The sequence below is a fragment of the Apodemus sylvaticus genome, chromosome 4, assembly GCF_947179515.1.
Source record: "Apodemus sylvaticus chromosome 4, mApoSyl1.1, whole genome shotgun sequence".
NCBI classification, from domain to species: domain Eukaryota; kingdom Metazoa; phylum Chordata; class Mammalia; order Rodentia; family Muridae; genus Apodemus; species Apodemus sylvaticus.
The window spans coordinates 133,396,959-133,417,065 of record NC_067475.1 but is presented as its reverse complement, the minus strand read 5'-3'; the positions used below and the strand labels follow the sequence as shown (position 1 = coordinate 133,417,065).

Genomic DNA, 20,107 nt, shown 5'->3' with positions numbered 1-20,107 from the left:
TTAGATCAAAGCCACCCACAGGATGAAAAAGAGACAAAAGAGATATTTTCTCAAAACTCACAAATATGTTTTTAAGAGCAAGATTTATCCTATACTATCTAAACAATCTCTTCTCTTTTACTATCCAATTCTAATATGTAATATTAGCATTCCAATATATATTGGAATATATGTATTATTGTTATGCTTCTGACTGGTTAGGAGGCACCTTTAATGTGGTAATGTGTGCGATTATTTATGAAAAGGAACAGCATTTCCCCAGCATGCCAGGCCTCAGGATTGGGATTAGACATCGTTTCCCAATGGGCTGCACTGCACTCCGTGGAGAGCTCCTGGTCCTGGGGTCTGTCTCCAGTAACACTAGAGGACACTTTCTGGTTTCATACTGCATTTGTTTCCCAGTGAAATAACAAATGTAAACGGTCAGAAGAACAAGACGACATCATGGTATGTTACATATGCTCTTGGTAAGATTTCAATCTGGGGTGTTGGAGAGATGGCTCAGCAGGTAAGAGCACTGACTGCTCTTCCGAAGGTCCTGAGTTCAATTTCCAGCAACCACATGGTGGCTCACAACCATCTGTAATGGGATCTGATGCCCTCTTCTGGTGTGTCTGAAGACAGCAACAGTGTTCTCATATACATTAAATAAATAAATAAATAAATAAATAAATAAAGTTAAAAATTAAAAAAAATTCAATTTGTACTATGAATTATTGATCAAGAAATCAAATAATTTAAATAATTGCAATACAGGTATATACCTAAAAATTAGCTAATGGAGGCAGACAGGAAAGACAAGGGGCAGTTATCAACACAGGACCACTGACACCTTGACACCCCCCACCCCCGAAAGCATCATGCAAGGAAAAACAATTGTGTGAGGCTACAATTTTATTATCTTCTAAATGATGTGGTTTGACTTTTTTGGTACAGTGCATGTTCTCTATTAGCCTTCACTGACTGTTTAATCATCCAGGGATGGTTTAAAGTGGGCGGAGGTGGGCAGGTTGCGTGAGAGCACTGTGCTATTCTTGAGGACACCTGAGGCATACGGTATCCCAGAGGTAGAGAGGAAGGTTCCTAAAAACATTCCTACACACACTGGGGGACTGTTTCATTTCTCAAACTCTTTTAAAACTCATAGCTAGGCTCACTCCACCCCGGATGAGCTGCGGTCTTACCCGGCCAAACAGAGTCTTAAACTCCTGAGCAATTTGCTGGCGCTGAGCATTGCTTCGGGACGTCAACAGGGTCAGGATGCTGTCCTCATCGGTGCCTGAAATTGACGGTGAGCAATGAAAGCTTGCCTCCCACGCACCCATTTTCAAAACAACCTTTCTAACTATCCCAGAAGTTACTCTATGCTCTTAATACCTTCTATGAAAACATACAGCACAGCTTATACAAAATGAAATGTAAAGTTAAGAATATACAAACTATTATATTTCATATATATATGAAAATATATATACATGAAAAACATATATAACTATATATAAACATATAACCTATATATGTAAAACATATATATGTAATACTTTATACAATATATTACAAAGTATTATATATTATATGTAATATATGCACATGTATATATGTGTGTATGTATATGTGTATATGTATATGTGTGTATGTATATGTATATATACATATCTGTATGTGTATATATACATATATATACATATATACAAACATATATATACATATATATGTGTATATATATATATATAAACCTTCTATTCTCAATTGGACTTAAAATAAGTGGACAAACACTTCTGGAGCTGTAAAGTCTTGGCACGCCTACCTTTCATGTATAGTTACACAGTTACCCCCAAAATGGCTATTCACAAAGCATAACATTCGGGTATTACAGCAGACTAAGAAAAGAAAAACCATAGTCCCTGGCTTCAAGTTATAGATGATTTAGCATGGAAAACATTAGAACAGACTAGCAGCGCCCTAGGGAAAGTCCAAGTGTTACACGGTCAAAGGACAGTCTCCTGGCTAACAAGCAGAGAAAGGAGTTTGGGGGAAGGAGACAGATACCTGACAGCATCCTGAAAGGCAGCCATAGAGAGAGGATGGGCTTAGAATAAGAACGGAAAAATACAGGGATGGCAGGCAGAGCAGACACCCAGGCCTGGCTGGATCGGGGATATCCAACAGTAATATGAGATTAGTCTGTTAAAGGGGGACCTGGGGTGCCATAGGCAACCAACCCCCTTCAAGGCTCAGGTGTAGGAGAGTTGATAAGACAGTTAGTTACACAGGAGAGCCCTTAGAAAGATACCAGTGGGGGAGGGTGGGGTCTGTAGAGCTTCCTAAGCAGAAGTGGACATTGGATGGGCAGAGCCACGGAGCTAGCAGTTTACCTCACACCGTGTGCAGGCTGGACGGGTGACCCCACAGCACAGAGCTAATGATACTTGCAAATCTAATTCTAGAGAATAAATCTTCAGAATGGCCTAAGATACGACTTCGTTATCTGAATGTATTTGTCCCTGTCCCCTAGCCCCCACCCCTTTATTTGGCTTTTTAGAATTAAAAGCTTTAAGTTACCCAAGCCTTTCATGGCCTTCCGAAGAACTTCTGCATCAGCCCTGCCATCGAATCCAGGGAAGTCAGTCACGGTGCCTCTGAGAGCCTGAGGAAGGAAGGACAGTGTTATTCATACTGTGACCAACATCAAAAAGCTGGTGGTTAGAGAATCCATTCGGGCCTTGCTCAAAGCTGTGCTTGGTCTCTAAGTAACCTTGCCATCTGTTAAGACCTGTGACCCACTGAAAGGGGAAGCAGCCGCTTCAGGAGAAGTGACAAGGCCAGCCAAGGAGAGAAGACACCAAGACCCACTGACAGTAACTTCATCTCCCTCCTCACCCTCACTGTGATTCTGCCCAGCCAAAGCCTCCTGCTTCACAGAGCACATGCCTGGGGGTTCATGGTCAGCTAAGAATCTCCCCCATTCAATCCCATGGGGCTTGAGAAGTCCCGCCCAGAGCACTCAGTTGAAAGCACAGCTCTTGGCTCCCGTGGCCATCGCACCGAGTCCAGGTCCTGTAGATCTAGCACTCTTGCGGTCACTCAGCAGTTTCTGAAAATACTTGGTAATGTGTGCGCAAGACAGGCACCTTGAAAGACTCTTTATAAGCCTCCCTGCTTCATAGTAGCATATGAAGTCCTACTAAGCTCCCGTGATTCCTACAGCAGGAAAGTGACAGGCGCATGAGTAACCGAATCCAGCAGAGCAGACAGGTACACACACTGATCAGGACCACACATATGAACACACACACACACACACACACACTTGAGAGACCATGAGAGGGAAAGTGCAGACATGGGAAGAAACTGAGGTGGGGAATGGGGGATACCCCAAGACTTAAAAGTTGCCTGTAAAGTTGCTAAGATCATAAAAATAGACAAGTGCAGGAGTGGCAGCATGTCACCTGCCAGCATGCATAAGCACACAAGACGAAAGTGACCTAGTGACCTAGTACTCCAGGCAAAGTGCTGCAGTGGAACGGAAAGAGCATTAGGTTGGATAGACAAATCAACACAGGAACAGTCTACAAATGCCAAAGAGTAAAGTTCTGATCCTGCAGCCAATGAAGAACGCAGCAGGCAACCAGCCCAGGAACGGCCTTGCCTCTGCTCAGCGCTGACTGACAGCGGTGGGACAGTGGCCCATTGGCCAAGAGGACTGCCAGAGATGACACAAAGGGAGGGAAGGAGGAGCTGAACAGATGCAACTGGCAGGAATGCGGAGTGGGAACCAGCAGGAACCGGAGTCGGAGCCAATGGACTTGGGATGGTTTGGAATTTAGACCTAGACAGCCCACAGTTGGGGAAAGGGGCAGGCTGTACGTGCCAGCGTCATACAGGTGACAGCAATGCTGTTAGAGGGAGCCAGTCCATCAAGTCACATTAAAAATGTGGGGAAAAGTGGGTGAAAGGAGGGAAAGAGGGGTGGTTGGGATCAGAATGACAACAACTAGCTACATGTAACAACAGTACGCCCAGGTGCTGTGTGGGTGCCCTGTGGGTGTCTCAGTGAGACTTGACAAATGGTACCACCTTAATAGTTTAGCAAATCCTTCACAAGCAACTAAGTAGGACTTAAGACTTGTTCAACACCTCATGATTAAGGAGCCACAGACCCTTGTAACTGCCTGCCTCACAAGGCAAGAAGACAGGGAGAACGAGGCTCCCAGAATGTCCTAGTTAGGGTTACTACTGCCATGATGAAATACCATGGCCAAAGCAACTTGAGAAGGAAAGGGTTTATTTCCATGTAACAGTTTATCATCAAAAGCAGGAGGGGCAGGAACTCAAGCTGGCAGGAACCTGGAGGCAGGAGCTGATGCAGCAGCCATGGAGGGATGCTGCTTACTGGCCCCTGGTTCCCATGGCTTGCTCAGTTTGCTTTCTTACAGAGCCCAGGACCACCAGCCCAGAGATGAGACCACCTACAATGGCTGGACCCTTCCCCATAAATCGCTAATTGTGAAAACACCCAACAGGCTTGCCGACAGCCTATAGATGGAAGCATTTTCTCGACTGGGGTTCTGTCCTCTCAGATGATTTTGGCTTGTATCAAGTTGACATTAAACTATCCAGCACACAGAGGAGAGGGGAGGAGGGGACAGAACAAAGGCTTCCCAGAGCTGGGAACAGGAGGGTGTGGCAGATGTACCCCTGTGTAGACAAGGTATGTGAGATGGTTTGTCATCACGGAGAAATCATATCTCACAAACAACAGTTCATAAATGCACTTTAAGAGGAAATATTGATCTGATCTATAAGTTATGAAGAAACTGCAGACAGAGCTAAACATGGGAAAGATTGAACAAAAGATAGAAGTCATTTGTTTCAAAACATACATTTGATCCTAGGGACTGAAAGAAACTGCGTGGCAAGCGTAAGGAAGGAAAACATCTGTCGTGGCTATTCCTGGTTGTCACCTTGACTATATCTGGAATGAACTACAATCCAGATTGGAAGGCTCACCGGTGAACCTAATCTGGAAGCTGGGAGATACAATTTTCTGACCTGGATCTTGGCTTGAGGCATAGTGGCTATGAACCCCAGAAGATTAAGACAGGGAGATCTCTGAGTTCAAGGTCATCTGGGACAAAGCAAGTCCCAGATCCAGGAGTGGTGGCACACACCTTTAATCTGGGCCACACCTTCTGCTGGAGACCTACATAAGGACATTGGAAGAAGGAAGATTCTCTCTCTCTTCTTTGCCTGCTTGCCTTGTCGGACTGAGAACTGCTAGATCCTTGGACTTCCATTCACAGCTGCTGCTGACCATTGTTGGGAGTTGAACTATAGACAAATTCCCTTACTATATAGAGACTACCCATAAGTTCTGTGACTCTAGAGAACCCTGACTAATACAACATCCATAAAAATTTCAGCCAGAAGCTAGAAGAAATAACTTCCAGTCACATACTTAAGAACTTTCTAAAAATCGAGACACAGTTTTGCAATACTCCGTACAGGGCTAGTGAGGCCACGTGGCAGTACTAGCAGATCAAACATGAGTCATATGTGAGTAATGTGGACGGAACCCTAGTTAGGGCTCTGCCTGCCCCTTGCTACCCACACAAAATGCAATCCGATTCTGTGTGACTCATCGGGAGGCCCTCTTTTCCAGAAATCCCCACAGTCTACCAAAATAAGCTTCATCCACAGCATGTTCTGGTCCCTCAGGCAGCCTCAGCTTACCCTCCTGTAACTTCATCTCCCACCAACAATTCCCCACAAGAAAAATGTATGACACTTGCATACACAACATCGGTTCGCAACATAACATTCACTTTTTAACTCTCATCCAGGCTTTAGCTTGATCATTTTGTTGCCTAGAAAGATGGGGAGAGTTCTGCACCCCTTCCCAGTAAAACAGGAAGGTCTGATAGGATGAACAAACTAAAGGCCCACTAATATTTCCTGTGATAAGGCAACCTACTGAGGAGGAATAAGACGTCCTCATCACTGAATTAAGATGAGGTGAAGACAAGATGATCTCTGTGAGTCTGGGGCCAGCCAGGTCTACAGAGTGAGTTAGTTCTAGGACAGCCAGGACTATGCAGAAAACACTATCTTGAAAATAAAACAACAGCACAAAGAAAAAGAGAGAGGGTGAGAGGGAGGGAGGGAGGGAGGGAAGGAGAGAGGGAGGGAGGAAAATAAATTAGATGGTCAAGAACAAGTAGCAAAGTAGGCCTGACAGAATTGAACCTAGAAAATAAAATAAACACAGGGAAAAGGTCAGACTCTTTAACAGGACCCAGGGGTATGACACATCTAGGTCAAACACATGATCTCAGCCCTGACCCCAACCCTTCCCTAACCCTGCCCAAGCTAGAGTAATCAGAGAGGAAGGAGCCTCCGTTAAGGAAATGCCTCCATGAGATCCAGCTGCAAGGCATTTTCTCAATTAGTGATCAGTGGGGGAGGGCCCAACTCATGGTGGGTGGAGCCATCCCTGGGCTGGTGTCCAGAGTTCTATAAGAAAGCAGGCAAATCAAGATCTCAGAAGCAAGCCAGTAAGCAGCATCCTTCAATGGGTTCTGCATCGGTTCCTGCCTCCCGGATGCTGGCCTGTTTGTGTTCCTGTCCTAACTCCCTTCAGTAATGAACATTAACATGAAAGTGTAAGCTAAATAAACCTTTTCTCCCCAACTTGCTTCTTGGTCACAGTGTTTCATCACAGCAATAGAAACCCTAAGACAATGACTTAAAATTTTGTCAGTTGGGCTTTTGGGACATGCTTATAATCCCAGCTACTCAGGAGTCTGAGACAGGAGGAACAAAAGTTCAAGACAACAGAATGACTCCAAGGATAGTGAGGCCATGTCTCAAAAACAACAAACAAAAAGGCTGCTAATACAGCTCAGCAGCAGAGTATTTGCCCACCGTATAGGAGGCCTGTTCTGTCCCAAGTACCAGTCTTTTTTTTTTTTAATCTTTGGTGTGTATTTCTTTGCTGTTGTATGTTCTGATGGCCCTGCTAGTACAAAATGTCTTCCACTGGCAAACATCAGTAAATGAAAGAAACACAGTGTGCTCTTAGTAAGGGCGGAGGCTCTGCTGCTGATGTGTGCAGGAGCTGCAGCCCCTGTGAGTTCTCGAGGTAGGGGAGAGCCTGCTGCTTCACCTAACTGTCCTGAGGGGCATTCCGTGGACACACCACTTGGAAAGCAGCCAACAACCAACCCATCCATTTGCAAGATGATCAGGATACAACCAGGTTTATACAAGAGTCAACAGATTCGAAGCTTTATTTCCTTGTATATTTCAGAAGCACAGATCTAATGACTATGACCTACACTATGCTAAGGTAGAAATGTTTCAAGAGCTGTTTAGTTATAGACAGAGATAAATAAAATAAAAATCAGCGGAAACATGGGTGACTTAGGGAGTGTGAGTACTTTGCTGTTCAGTGGGAAGTGCAACCTAAACACTTCAAAAACTCTGTATGTGAGTGTGTGGCTGTGTGTATGCATGTACACCACACAAGTGCCTAGTGCCCACAGATGCCAGAACAGGCCATCAGATCCCTTAGACCTAGGACTACCTAGAGATGGTTATAAGCAGATGTGGATGCTGGGAAGTAAACCTGGATCCTCAGCAAAAGCAGGTTCCCTTAACCATCTCTTCAGGCCCCAGTAAAGAGTTCATTTTTAATTTATGTGTATGCATATGAACCTATGTGGTAAGCTTATGTGCACCAGAGTATGGGAACCCACAGATGCCATAATTAAGACATTTGATCCCCTGGAACCAGAGTTATAGACAGCTGTGAACTGCCTGCCTAATGTGGGTGCTAATAACCTGAATATTTGATAGAAACTCAAATTCAATAAATCCAGTTCTGTCTTCTTTGTCCAAACCTAAACTCAGCATGCCTGCATCCTCACCTGCACCTAGCTCATCATCAGGTATCTCCTCAGTCACATATCAAAGTGGTCCCCTTCTCCCACAGGTCCCCCCTCTCTAGGTCCAGAAGTGTTCTGCATGGTGAGTAATGTCTGTAGTCTTAGGACTCTGGAGGTTGATACATGAGGATTGTTTCGAGCTCAAGGAAAGCCTGTGCCTAAATGAGATCTCTAGAGAAAATAAAATGATAAAAATAAAGTTCTTGCCACTGCCTAGTTTAATCCTGTGGTAGTGGTGGGGCACTCCCAAGGATTATTGGAACAAGTTCCCAAGTGACCCAGTTTCCCTTCCAACTCCAACAAGCCTAGACCTCTTCTACAACCCCCAGGAATGCAGCCACCATGCTAGTGCCAGAATACTCTGTCTTAAGCACAAATCTGGTCCGGGCATACTCACCTTTAATGGCCCAAGAAGGGCTCTCCACCACCTAGAAGACAATTCCTATCACTTGAGTCTGGCTGCGCCTGTCTCTATGGTATTCCTTTCCCAGACAGGGCGCCTTTCACCTCCCTTACTATGGTCTCTCTGGCATTGCTGCTAAAGTTCCATCCTGCCTGATTCTCAGTCATGCCTTAAGCATTTGCATTTGTTCCCACTGTGGCTACTTCCAAGGCGCCCCCTCCTTTATCCTACCCAAACAGTGCCAGCAAAGCCACCTCAAATAAGAGCAAGACCTATTTCCAAAACCTATCTCAAGTACTAGAGAATGCATTTGAAGGGTGTGGCAAAGCATCCATTCTAGCAACAGCTCTTAGTCACAGCTCCTATGATGCTATCGGGTCTCACGAGACCCAGGACGGAGCGAGAAAGCGAATATTCAAACGGTCAGCCCGCACACACAAATGGAAAGAAAAGACAACGGAAACAAGCATCCCAAGAAATGAAGCCAACTGCAGGATGCATCCCTCCCAACCAATGGCTTACACGTTTGCACACTGTGTGAGCTACTAACAGAAAGAAAGGATGGATCCAAAACATACTTAAAGCAAAGACCTTAGGAACACTAATTCTAACTCAACTAATACACTTGTGCAGTTTTAGAAAAGTAGAGAGTTATGCAACTAAAGTGGGTTTCAGAAACGGATCTATGATTAGAAATATATTTTCTGTTTTGGACTCTGATGTCATTATAAGAAGTCATATCCTAGACATCTCTAGGTCACTTAAGCACCAGAAGAGGTCTTCCAAGGAGCTCGGGTAAGTGATAAGGAAACCAGGCCTCGCTGATGTCAGTGAAGGGTTCAGTGGCTTGCAAAGCAGCCAAGTTGCTTTCTCAGAATCCAAATGAAGCCAGAGTCAGGGATCCGGATCTGTACCACACTGAGCCAGAGCTATGGGTAACAGGCGACCTTGACCCAGGATCCCACAGTAAGCAACAGAGATAACCAACGTGAGATGGAGGTCAATGCCCACACACAGACCCCTCTGTAATGAACACAGAGAAAATGTTCTTGTTTACTCTGACCCTGCCAGCTCTGCAAAGGGCCTTGCTAAATTATTGGTATGAGCCACAATTCTAAACCAACCCCCAAATTTTCCAACCAACTCTTAAACAGTTTAAATACATATCACGGAGGTAACTGATACTCTTGGAGTTTCTACTGAACATTTATACAGCCCAATTTTGCCTTTATGACATTCCTACTGCAGCGAATATATTAACTCTTTAAGAACAGCAAAACCAGCTGGGTGGTGGTGGTGCACAGCTTTCATCCCAGAACTTGGGAGGCAGAAGCAGGTGGATCACTGCTGAGTTTGAGGCCAGCCTGGTCTACAGAGTAAGTTCCAGGACAGCCAAGGCTACACAGAGAAACAATCTCAAAAAGCATCCCCCTCCAAAAAGAAAAAAGAAAAAAAGATCAGCAAAATTAAAAACATTAAATTCAGATTGCTCAAAATTAAATTCTTAAAGTTTGATTACCTGAAAATGAAATCTTTAAACCAAATTAAAATTTATGAACTGTTTCATCTGTCTATGAGATACAGGCAACTTTTTTTCCAAACCAAAGAAAGCAGCCCATGAACTTTTAAGTATTTGATGTAAATTGGAAATTAAATAGCTATTAATTTGGCTGTAGTTAGACAGTGAAACGAAAAAGCAACAGTGCTGTTGTATGAGCTGTGAGTGAAATAATCCCTTTCCTCCCAAGTTGCTTATGTCACAGTGTTTCATCACAGCGACAGTGACACTAACTAGGACAAGTTGGTACCAGGATGGTGGGGTACTGCTGGGGCAGACCTGACCATGTTGTTTTGGGGGAGAGAAACTTCGGGCTAGAAAGAAAACATTGAGTGTGCAAAGCTTGGTGAGTTCTTCTGGAGGAACTTGGGAGATAAGAATACTGGCTGTAGGCAGACAATGAAGGCCTGGGTTGTGAAGTTTCAGAGGGAAGCAAAGACTCTACCAGGCCATTTGAGGTAAGAATCTGTGGTTCTGATCAACTGGGGCTGAAGACTCACTACTCAGCTGTGATTAAGAAGAGACCAGCATCACTGAGGGCAAGTCTTCTAGGAAGTGTTTTATTCAGGGTCACTACACAGAAGCTGTGCTCCAGAGGTGGCCAAGGTTGTATCTCACGCTGACTGTGGAACTTGGTAATGTAAGTCACCCAAGAGGTACTGGTTTTAAGGCATGAAGGGGTCATGGAGAGAAGCTGAGGCTTGTGCCAGGGCTGGAGTCCTGAGGGAGCTCAGGAAAGGCCACTGGTAAAGTATAGCCCAGCAACAGCAGAAGACTCCAACATTTCTGGAGATGCCAGTACAATGGGAAGACCACCAAGAGTAGTAGCAGCAGTGGAGTGGAGCCAGTCGGAGCCTAGAAGACCAGCTGTGGTGCTGCAGAGGGCAGAGCTGGAGAAGTGACCCAAAGCCTTGTGGAGGAGCCTAGATGATCCTGACAGACAGTCCTAGTTTAACTCACTGAGTCACAAAACAAGACAAAAAAAAAAAAAAAAAAAAGACATGAATGTGGGGAAAGGACCTGCAGCCAGGAGGCAGGGGTGGGAGGGAGATAATATGAAACTGAAAAAGAAATATAAATATATATATATATATGTATGTATATATGTATAAATGTATGTATATGTGTATGTATATGTATATATGTATATGTGTATGTGTGTGTATATATATATATATATATATATATATATATATATATATATATGGATCCAAGGTATCTACTTTTTTTTCTTTTGTTGGGTATTTTTCTTTTCTTGTTATTTATTTATTTATTTATTTAACATCCCAGGCACAGTTTCTCTTCCCTCTTCCTCCCCCTGTCCACCTGCTCCTCCTCCCTTTCTCTTCATGAAAAGGGCAGGCCTCCCATGGTTACCAACCAGCCTCAGCATATCAAGCTGCAGTAAGACTAGGTGCATCTTCTCCTATTAAGCCTAGACTAGGCAGCCCAGTTAGGAAAGGGACCCAAAGGCAGGCTCTAAGAGCAGAGACAGCCCCTGCTCCTATTGTTAGGAGTCCCACATGAAGACCAAACTACACAGTTCTTATGTATGTACAGATGGCTTGGGGATAAGGTTGGGGCATCTCTGAGACAAGCTAGAAACTTAGGGCAACGGAAACTCCCAGGAATCTAAGAGGGTGGCCCTAGCTAAGACTCCTAGCAATGAGAAATATGGAGCCTGAACCAGCCATCTCCAATAATCAGGCAAAACTTCCAGTGGAGGGATTGGGACACCCATCCAGCCACAAAACCTGCAACTTACAGTTTTCCCTGCCTACAAGGTGTGCAGGGGTAAAGACAGAGCAGAAAACTTAAGGGAATGGCCAACCAATGGCTGTCCCAACTTGAAACCCATGCCATGAGAGAAAGAACCCACCCCTGACACTATTAATGATACTCTGCTATACTTGCAGACAGAGGCCTTGCATAACTGTGCTCTAAGAGGCTTCACCCCGCAACTGACAGAAACCGATACAGAGATCCACAGGCAAACATTAGGGAAGTTGGGGAATCCTGCGGAAGAAGGAGAGGAAAGATTGTAGGTACAAGAGGGAGTCAGGGACACTACAAGAAAACCTACAGAATCCCATGTGGCTGCAGAGACTGAACCACTCAGAGAGCATAGAGCGTGTGTGGGGGACTGACCTAGGTCTTTTGTTTTTTCAAGACATGGTTTCTATGTGGTATACAAGTAAAAGTAAATTGTTAATATAGATACATAATCAAAGTTGATAAATATGAAGAAATATGAAGAATTGCTGTAGTGGGAAACAATTTCTTTTTTCTTTTTTTCTTTTTCTTTCTTTTTCTTTCTTTCTTTCTTTCCTTTTTTTTTTTTTTTTTTTTTGATTTTTTTTTTTTCGAGACAGGGTTTCTCTGTATAGCCCTGGCTGTCCTGGAACTTACTCTGTAGACCAGGCTGGCCTCGAACTCAGAAATCCACCTGCCTCTGCCTCCCAGAGTGCTGGGATTACAGGTGTGTGCCACCACCACCCAGCTGGGAAACTATTTCAATGAGCAAGAGACATTAATATTTAAACAATGCATTTTTAATTGCTGACGCACACACCTCTGAGATAGAAATCTGAGACCATTAACCTCCAGATGTCATGGAATGCAAGCCTCTGATGCCTATCCCCTTGGGTCAACAAAAGTCCTTCCAACAAAAGAAACTCTGTGAAACCTAACATAAAGCTTCAGTTTTCCTAGATGACACCAGAATACAGAGGAAGCGATAGACAGCAAAATGCAGTTACAGCCAGGCGTGGCGGTGCACACCTGTAATTTCAGCACTTGGGATGTCAAGGCAGGAGGGTCAAAGTTCAAAGCCATCCTCAACTACATATTGAGCTCAAGGCCAGGCTGAGCTCTTTGAGACTGGGTCCCCAAAACCACTAGGAAGAGGGAGGGATAGCACTTATAAAATGTGGATAGACATACCGTATCACCAAATGCAAGATACAAAACACTATCCTAATCTGAAGGAAATGGTTTACTTTTGTGTTTTCCAAAGATTACTGACAAAGCTTCGGAAAAGTGCAGCACGCTACAGTGTTTCCAGTACTATCTGGGATAAAGAGTGGATACAATGGTTAATAAGGGACTGAGAAACTGCAAGTTGGCTGCCTTGGCATTGGCACGTGTTTGTCATCTCCGCCCCCGGAGGCTGAGGCAAGGGGATCCCAGAGAAAGAAGAAGCCCACCCTGCCACACCAGCCTGGGCTGCACACCGGGACCTTGCAAAACCAAAGCGCTGGGGACATCCTTGGGAAACTGACAAGATATTTAAGAGTAAGCCAAATGAGCAAGGCTGGAGGAGCTTGTTCTGTGAAGTTTGCTAATCGCCATATCTATCACCACACCAACATATGAAGATAAACTCCTCAGAGGAGTAAAGCTAATCCCACAACAACAACAACAACAACAGCACCTTATTCGGAAGAACCTAAACATCCAAGGTCCCCTTGAGGGAATATGAGGGAGCTGCTCAGGGGCAAACCCAGAAGAATGGCGACACTGTACAAACTTAATAGTGTTACCAAATCATCTTAATCCCTCCACTGACTCTTGGGCAGAGCCATGAAACCTTATCCAACGGTACTAAAAGAACCTGACTAGTGAACTGGTGAGAGAGGGAAGGCGGGAGAGTGGGGGAGAAGGAGGGAGAGTGAGAGGGAGAGGGGAACAGGGAGAGGGAGGAAGAGGGAGAGAGGGAGAGTGAGCAGGGAGGGGCATGGGGAGAGGGAGGGAGATGGAAAAGGAAGGGAGGGAGAGAGGAAGTGTGTGTGTGTCTGTGTGTGTGTGTGTGTGTGTGTGTGTGTGTGTGTGTGTGTGTGTGTTCTGGAGCACTGAGTAGTCTGAAACACTTATTTAAAAGATTGTCCGGACTCTGAACAGGTCAGTTAGATCGGCAAGATGTGTGAAATTAGTTTCGTTAGCGGTGAAAAGCTTTACTGTTTTGTTTGTTGAGTCCGTCTGTTAAGCCAAGACCCTTGATGACCAAAGATGACCTTTAACTCCTGATCCTCCTGCCTCTACCTCGCAAGACATGTGAAAGATTCCAGGTATAACCGCCCTGCCTCAAGGCAGAATAATTTTAGGTATGATAACTTATTCACATGACCAACTTTGAAAAATTACTACATAAGGTGGGCGGTGGTGTCGAAGGTCCAGCTAAAGTTCCAGCGTTCGGCGGAGGCAGTCTGTGAGTTCGAGGCCAGCAGAGCGCGTTCTAGGACGGCCAAGGCAGCACAGATGAACTTTGTCTTGGAAAATAATACAAAAACTAACTTTTCTTTGCTACACTCTTGACAAATATTAGATCTTTTAAAACTGTAATAACTACAAAAACCTATTAGGTAATCAACTTCTGAAAGAGTCCCAAGGCAAATTCAACTGAGAACTCGTTTTGCGAGTTCATTAGTTTGGAAACTCAGCTTTTCGGTTCAGTGCCTTTAGCAGAAAAAAGGAAAAGAAAGAAAAAGCAGTCTGTTCCTTTTGCTGGAACCGACTCCCCTGCGCTGGAAAAGGCTCCCCTGAAGCACCATGGAAATCGCCCACGCACACCCAGTATTCAAACACAGGAAACTGCGGGAAAAAAAAAAAGTGAAGCCAAAAGGGCGTTCTCCTCACATGACCAAGAGAACTGTTCCTGCTTCGGATCTAATTTTGGCAACTCTGGATTTGGGGCGGCCCGATTCACAAGCACCGCGGAGAGGCACCGGCTGGTTCCGGACACTCCGAGGCGAAGGAGGAAACAGAAGAGCTGCACACGGAGGGGGGACACCCAAGAGGTCACAGAGAAGACACAGACGGGAAAGGCAAAGACCAAGAGACTCCGAAGGCAGCAGCTTCGGAGGGGGTCCCGATCGCCCTGGTCGCGGACACGCGGCTTACCATGATGCTGTCGGTCAGGAGTGGACTGGAGCTGCAGGGAGAGAGGAAAAGAGAGAGACTGTCACTGGAGCTCTGGTCTCCCGCACCCCAAAGGGGCCCTGTGCCCTTGGTGGAGAAGTCGCTCCCGGTACTACGGCCACTCACCAGACCGTAGAGCGCAGGCTGCGGGTGAAAGCAGAACCGATGCACACACCGAGGGACAGGACAGTACTCCTCGCAGCTCCGTGCAACGGAAACGCCCTGGGCAACCCAGCCTAGCAGGACCTGGCCCCGCCACCCCACGCCACGCCTCTGCCAAGATCACACACCCACCAGGGCCCCGCCCCCAGAGACGCTTCACTATAAGCCCCGCCTTGTCCCAGGCACCCGCCACACCCCGGCTACAGTACTGCCCTTGCGGGTCTAGGTCCTCAGACAAGGCTACGCCCCTACCATGGCCACCTCCCTAATTTAAATCCCAGACCCGGCTACGCCCCTATCAGGACACGCCCTGCCACGTCCTAGCCTCTATGCTCCTGCGCCTGCGTGGGGCGCGGCTGCTCCACGCCCACCCTCCGCGGTGCTGGAGACGCTGCAGGCCCAGGGGTCTGGGTGTGCCTGGGAAGTTGGGGACTGTCACAGGGTCAGCCCACGGCATCTTGCACCGCACGCTAAGCATGGGGGCAGAGAGGACCTTTTCCAGATTGCTTTCCAAGTGTTTCCAGATTGCTAGTGTTTGCTTCTGGATATCCGTGTAGCAGATGTGCAGCCCTTTGAAACAGAGTGCCTGGCTGTGTCAAAGCCTCAGAGAGAAAACAGTTTCATTTCCACACTCAGCCTGTAACTTGAAAGACCCCAGGTGCAAAGTGAAGGATAGCGGATGTTCTAGAAGCCAACCAGGGGTGGGGGCGGGTGTGTGTGTGTGTGTGTGTGACGTGCTAAGTCTGGCCCTGACAAGGTAGGTAGATGGTTTTCTGGAAAAGTATACAAAACCACCGCAGAGGAGGGGAAGCCTGCCACCTTTCCCAGAGTGTACCCTTGTCCCATTGCTTTTTCTGTTTATACGCTCTGTGGAATCTCTTCTCCGGGGACTTCATCGCTCCGCATAGCCTCAGACGTTCCAGCACCTCTCCCGAGGGAATTGTTTTTTCTAGACTACTTTGGTTTTTGTTTTGTTTTGTTCCCTACACTAAGGGATCCTCCCACTTGACCCTTCAAGTCCTGTTAAGACTTCGGTGCACTCATTTCCCTGCCCCTTTAAGACCCAAGTATCTCTTAGTCGCTCATACTTGTCTACGTTTCTGATAGCAGCTCCTGCAATCTTTGACCTAAGCATTTTTTTTCCTCACCCACATCTACTCAACTCCGTTTCCTCCTTTCTCTGGGGTTAGGACCCCAGAACGCAATTTAACAGTGTGGTAGAAAACTCTGCCTCACAGCTGGCAGTGAATCGTGATTGGCCCCGCAGCCAAGTAGTAACATGAATTATTAGACCCAGGTCTTTGATCTTCCCCAGCAAATGTTTCTTTTGCATCCTGTTACAATTAGCTTATTCACCCGGACCCCAGCCCTGGTTCTGGAGAAGCAAGCTGCCTTTCCGTGTAGAAAGCCAGAGCTCACGATGAGAGGGCAGAGGAACACTATTGCTCAAAGGAGGCTTTTCAGAAGAGTTTTCAACTAGAGGGAAGCCTGGCTTAATTCGATTGAGTGTGCTGGGCACCTAAAAGGCATGCATAAAATGGCCTACCTGAATATTCTAAATATAGCACACACACACACACACACACACACACAAATGCTGAGGAGAGGGCATGCTGTCAAAGAATGCATGAGATGTTGTAATGTGGCTTTTTACAAGCAACAGAGGTTTTATTTCTCAGCTGTCCTAAAGCTGGAAAATTCAAGATCAAGGCTCTACGCATTCAGGGTCTGGTGAGGGTCTGCTTCCTCAGAGAATACCATCTCACTGAAGCATCACCACATGGCACAAGATGTTCCCTGGCCCTCAGGAACTTCCTGTATCGGGGCACTAATCTCCATCACAGAGTGAGATGTCCATAATTCGATGCTTCTTAAAGGCGATCCTTATGACCTTGGAAGCTAGGTTTTCCACATATCAATCTGGGAGTGACTCATCAGATGACATCTTCAGGATGTTGTCTGCAGCCGACATGCTAAGAGCCTGTGGATGTGTTGTCCAAGAACTTAAAAGCTGAGACTCTGGGGATTCATAACATTAGATGTCCTTCCACTATTTTTATTTTGTATTTAAAAAAAAAAGTTAATCAACTTCCCCACAGGAGACTAGACTGTGGATCTTGGATAAATAATTACAATACATCATAGGACTCTTTCAGAAAGATCGTTTTGGTCTTTAAAGGGCTAGCCAGGCCTAAGGGTGTAGGCCTATTGATACAGCTCCTTAGGAATCTAAGTCAGGGAAGTGAAAAATTCAAAGTCAGTCTGGTCTACAGAGGGAGTTCAAAGCTGTCCTGGGGAATTTAGTGGGAATCTGTCTAAAAATCCAAAGGAAAGTTGGGAATGGTAATGTAGCTCTGGGATCCAGTGCTTTCCTAGTGTGCACACAACCTTAGATTTGATCCATAGTGCTGCAATAAATAAATAAATAAATAAATAAATAAATAAATAAATAAATAAGCAATGAAAATGTGTAAGGATCTCCAAAATACATTGAGGAAAGGACAGATATCCTGTGTTCTATTTGCTGCTGGGCCTTGAGCCCCTCCCACAGTCCAGGCATTTACAGAGGTCACACTAGTATGGCTGTGACTATCTGACAGAAGTCACTTAACAAAAGGACAACTTCTCATGGCTCACAGCTTTGGGGGGCGGGGCTGCTCCGTGATTGTTTGGCTCATACTCCTGGACAGACTATCATGTCAGCAGGGGTATGTGAGGAAGGAACTTCTTCACCTCACGGTGGACAGGGCAGAGTGGGGAAGCAGACCAGATGGAATCTTCAAGCTTGCACCCAGTGAGGACCCACCCCCCTCAAGTTTCTGTACTCTCCCAAAAACAGCACCATCAGCTGAGAACTATTAAACACAGAAGCCTGTGGGAGACATTTCATATTTAAGGTATACGAGTATATCAGTGTATGAATTTGGTATAAAATGGGCTTTGGGTTTATTGCTTTTCAAAAAGGCAACTGCTTACCACAAATTTCTAGTATTCAGAATTATTAAGAGATATCAAAATAAATTTTGAGAGAATTGTCCTAGACAAATAGATGTATTCTCAGGCAGAGTCTGAGTTCTGGAGAAGGCCCCTTCCTGAATCAAATAAAATTGTGTTTTATGATCATGTTCGAAGACCACCTTGGGGGGTGATTTGATTTTCCTTTGTTTGGGGTGTTGGCTGGAATTTCAGGAGCTCCTTGTTCAATTCCTGAAATAACAGAACGATTGACTTCAATTCCTCGTGCCTCTGTCTCCATCTCTCCATCCAAAAACTGTTGCCACCAAACCCAGCCCTCATTTCTCATGCTGATGATTCAGTCCCTCCCCATCCCACTCAGAAATGAAAATACATCTCTCTAAATCCATTCACAGCTCCACCGCTGTGAGCCTAGTTATCAGCTGCCACACACCATCGTCCCACACGCCCCACCTCATTTCAGACTCCAGTCCTCCCGACGTTAGCATCTTTCACCCACTGTTCATTCATTCATAAATTTATTTTCTGCCTTGCCATTGACACCAAGAGCACAGGGAGGGAGGAAAGGCCTAAGGACTCTGTCTAGCTAGCACCCAGCCTGACAGGCTGAAGAAGCTGCTGGGTAGTGAGGGAGTCGTCAGGGAAAGCTCCTCATGATAATAGGAAGGTTTGTGTGTCAACTTAGCTGGGCTCCAGGATACCCAGATGTCCGGTTAAACATTGCCTCTCATTATGTCTATGAGAGTATTTAAAAATAGACTAGCATTGGACTAGTAAACTCCGTAAGACAGATTCCTCCCTGGCAGGCCTAACCCCATTTGCTAAGGGCTTCAATAGAACAAAAGGCCCAGGAGGACCTGGTCCATTTCTGCCCTACTGCTGGGATGGTGGTCTTTCTCCCTTTGTGCTTCAAGCTCAGGTCTTCAGACTGGAATTAGGTCTTACCCATAATTCTCCTTGGTGCTCTCCCATCAGCCTCTTGGTCTCCTGCGTACGCATGGCAGATGGTTCAGCCCACTGCTTCTCCAGTCACATGACCAATTTCTTATCAGTCTTTTTGTGTATGGGTGTGACATGTGTATTTCATTGGTCTTATTTTTCAAAGTAATACAAAAGAGGGAACAATTTCTGATACCAGTTAATTGGGGGGGGGCATGTTTCCATTAGCAATTCTCCAACTCTTCAGATACTAACTGTATAAACTCCAATTGAATTTTGACTCTACCTGGGGAAAAGGTCTACCCAATAGACTATGGGCTTAGTCCCACAAGACCATCTTCATTTCAGAGTTGAAAAACAAAAAATAGATTAAAAAAATAGATTTACTTTATGCACATAAGTATGTCGATTTCATGTATCCTGTATATAACATGTGTATGTCGGGTGCCAAAGGAGGTCAGAAGAGGATATCAGATCCCCAATATTGTGCGTCACTCTATGGGTGCTGGGAATCGAACCAGATCCTCTGCAGAAGCAACAACAGCTGAGCCAAATTTCCAGCCACCCTCATCCAACAATTCTGAACAATGGTTATATAACAGGTTTCCCACAGCCTCTTCCTCAGGTTTCCTATAGAACTGAATAATGAGTCATAAGACTCAGTAAGAGATTTACTACTACTTATCAATTCATTATAAAAGCTATTTCAAAGGGCACAGATGAAAGGGGATATGGGCAACACTGAGACCTCAGCCCCATCCTGCTTGTGTGTCGGCAGTCTATAATACAGAGTGAGGCAGCAGGGGCAGCCATTCTGATGTTTCTTTCCATTCTAGAAACATACTTTGGGCTGGCTGCAGAGTTGGCTCAGCAGTTGAGAGCACTGACTGTTCTTCTGGAGGTCCTGAGTTCAAGTCCCAGCAACCACACAGTAGCCCACAACTATCTGTGATGAGATCTGATGCCCTCTTCTGGTGTGTCTGAATTATGCAGCGAAGTGTACTGCATAAAATTTTATGCATAAAATAAATAAATAAATCTTTAGTTAAAAAGGGGGGCTGGAGAGATAGCTCAGCGGTTAAGAGCACTGACTGAAAAAAAAAAAAGAAAGAAAGAAATATACTGTACATGTATGAGCAAGATGTGTGTGTTCAGCCATCCACTGAAAGAGGGGCCATTAGAGCCAGCATTTTGGATGGGCAGTTA

At 45.4% G+C, this 20,107-nt stretch overlaps 1 protein-coding gene across 1 annotated transcript in view; it reads right to left on the bottom strand.

The window, feature by feature from the left end:
- Positions 1 to 15,100, bottom strand: part of Anxa5 (annexin A5) — a 29,907-nt gene extending 14,807 nt beyond the window's left edge. Inside the window, exons 1-4 of the mRNA XM_052180625.1 lie at positions 14,951 to 15,100; positions 14,807 to 14,837; positions 2,563 to 2,647; positions 1,185 to 1,279 (exon numbers count right to left, since the gene is read on the bottom strand). Of these exons, the coding sequence (XP_052036585.1) occupies positions 1,185 to 1,279; positions 2,563 to 2,647; positions 14,807 to 14,809 (183 nt within the window). The 5' untranslated portion in view covers positions 14,810 to 14,837; positions 14,951 to 15,100. The remainder of the gene's footprint in view (positions 1 to 1,184; positions 1,280 to 2,562; positions 2,648 to 14,806; positions 14,838 to 14,950) is intronic.
- Between the last annotated feature and the right edge of the window lie 5,007 nt (positions 15,101 to 20,107).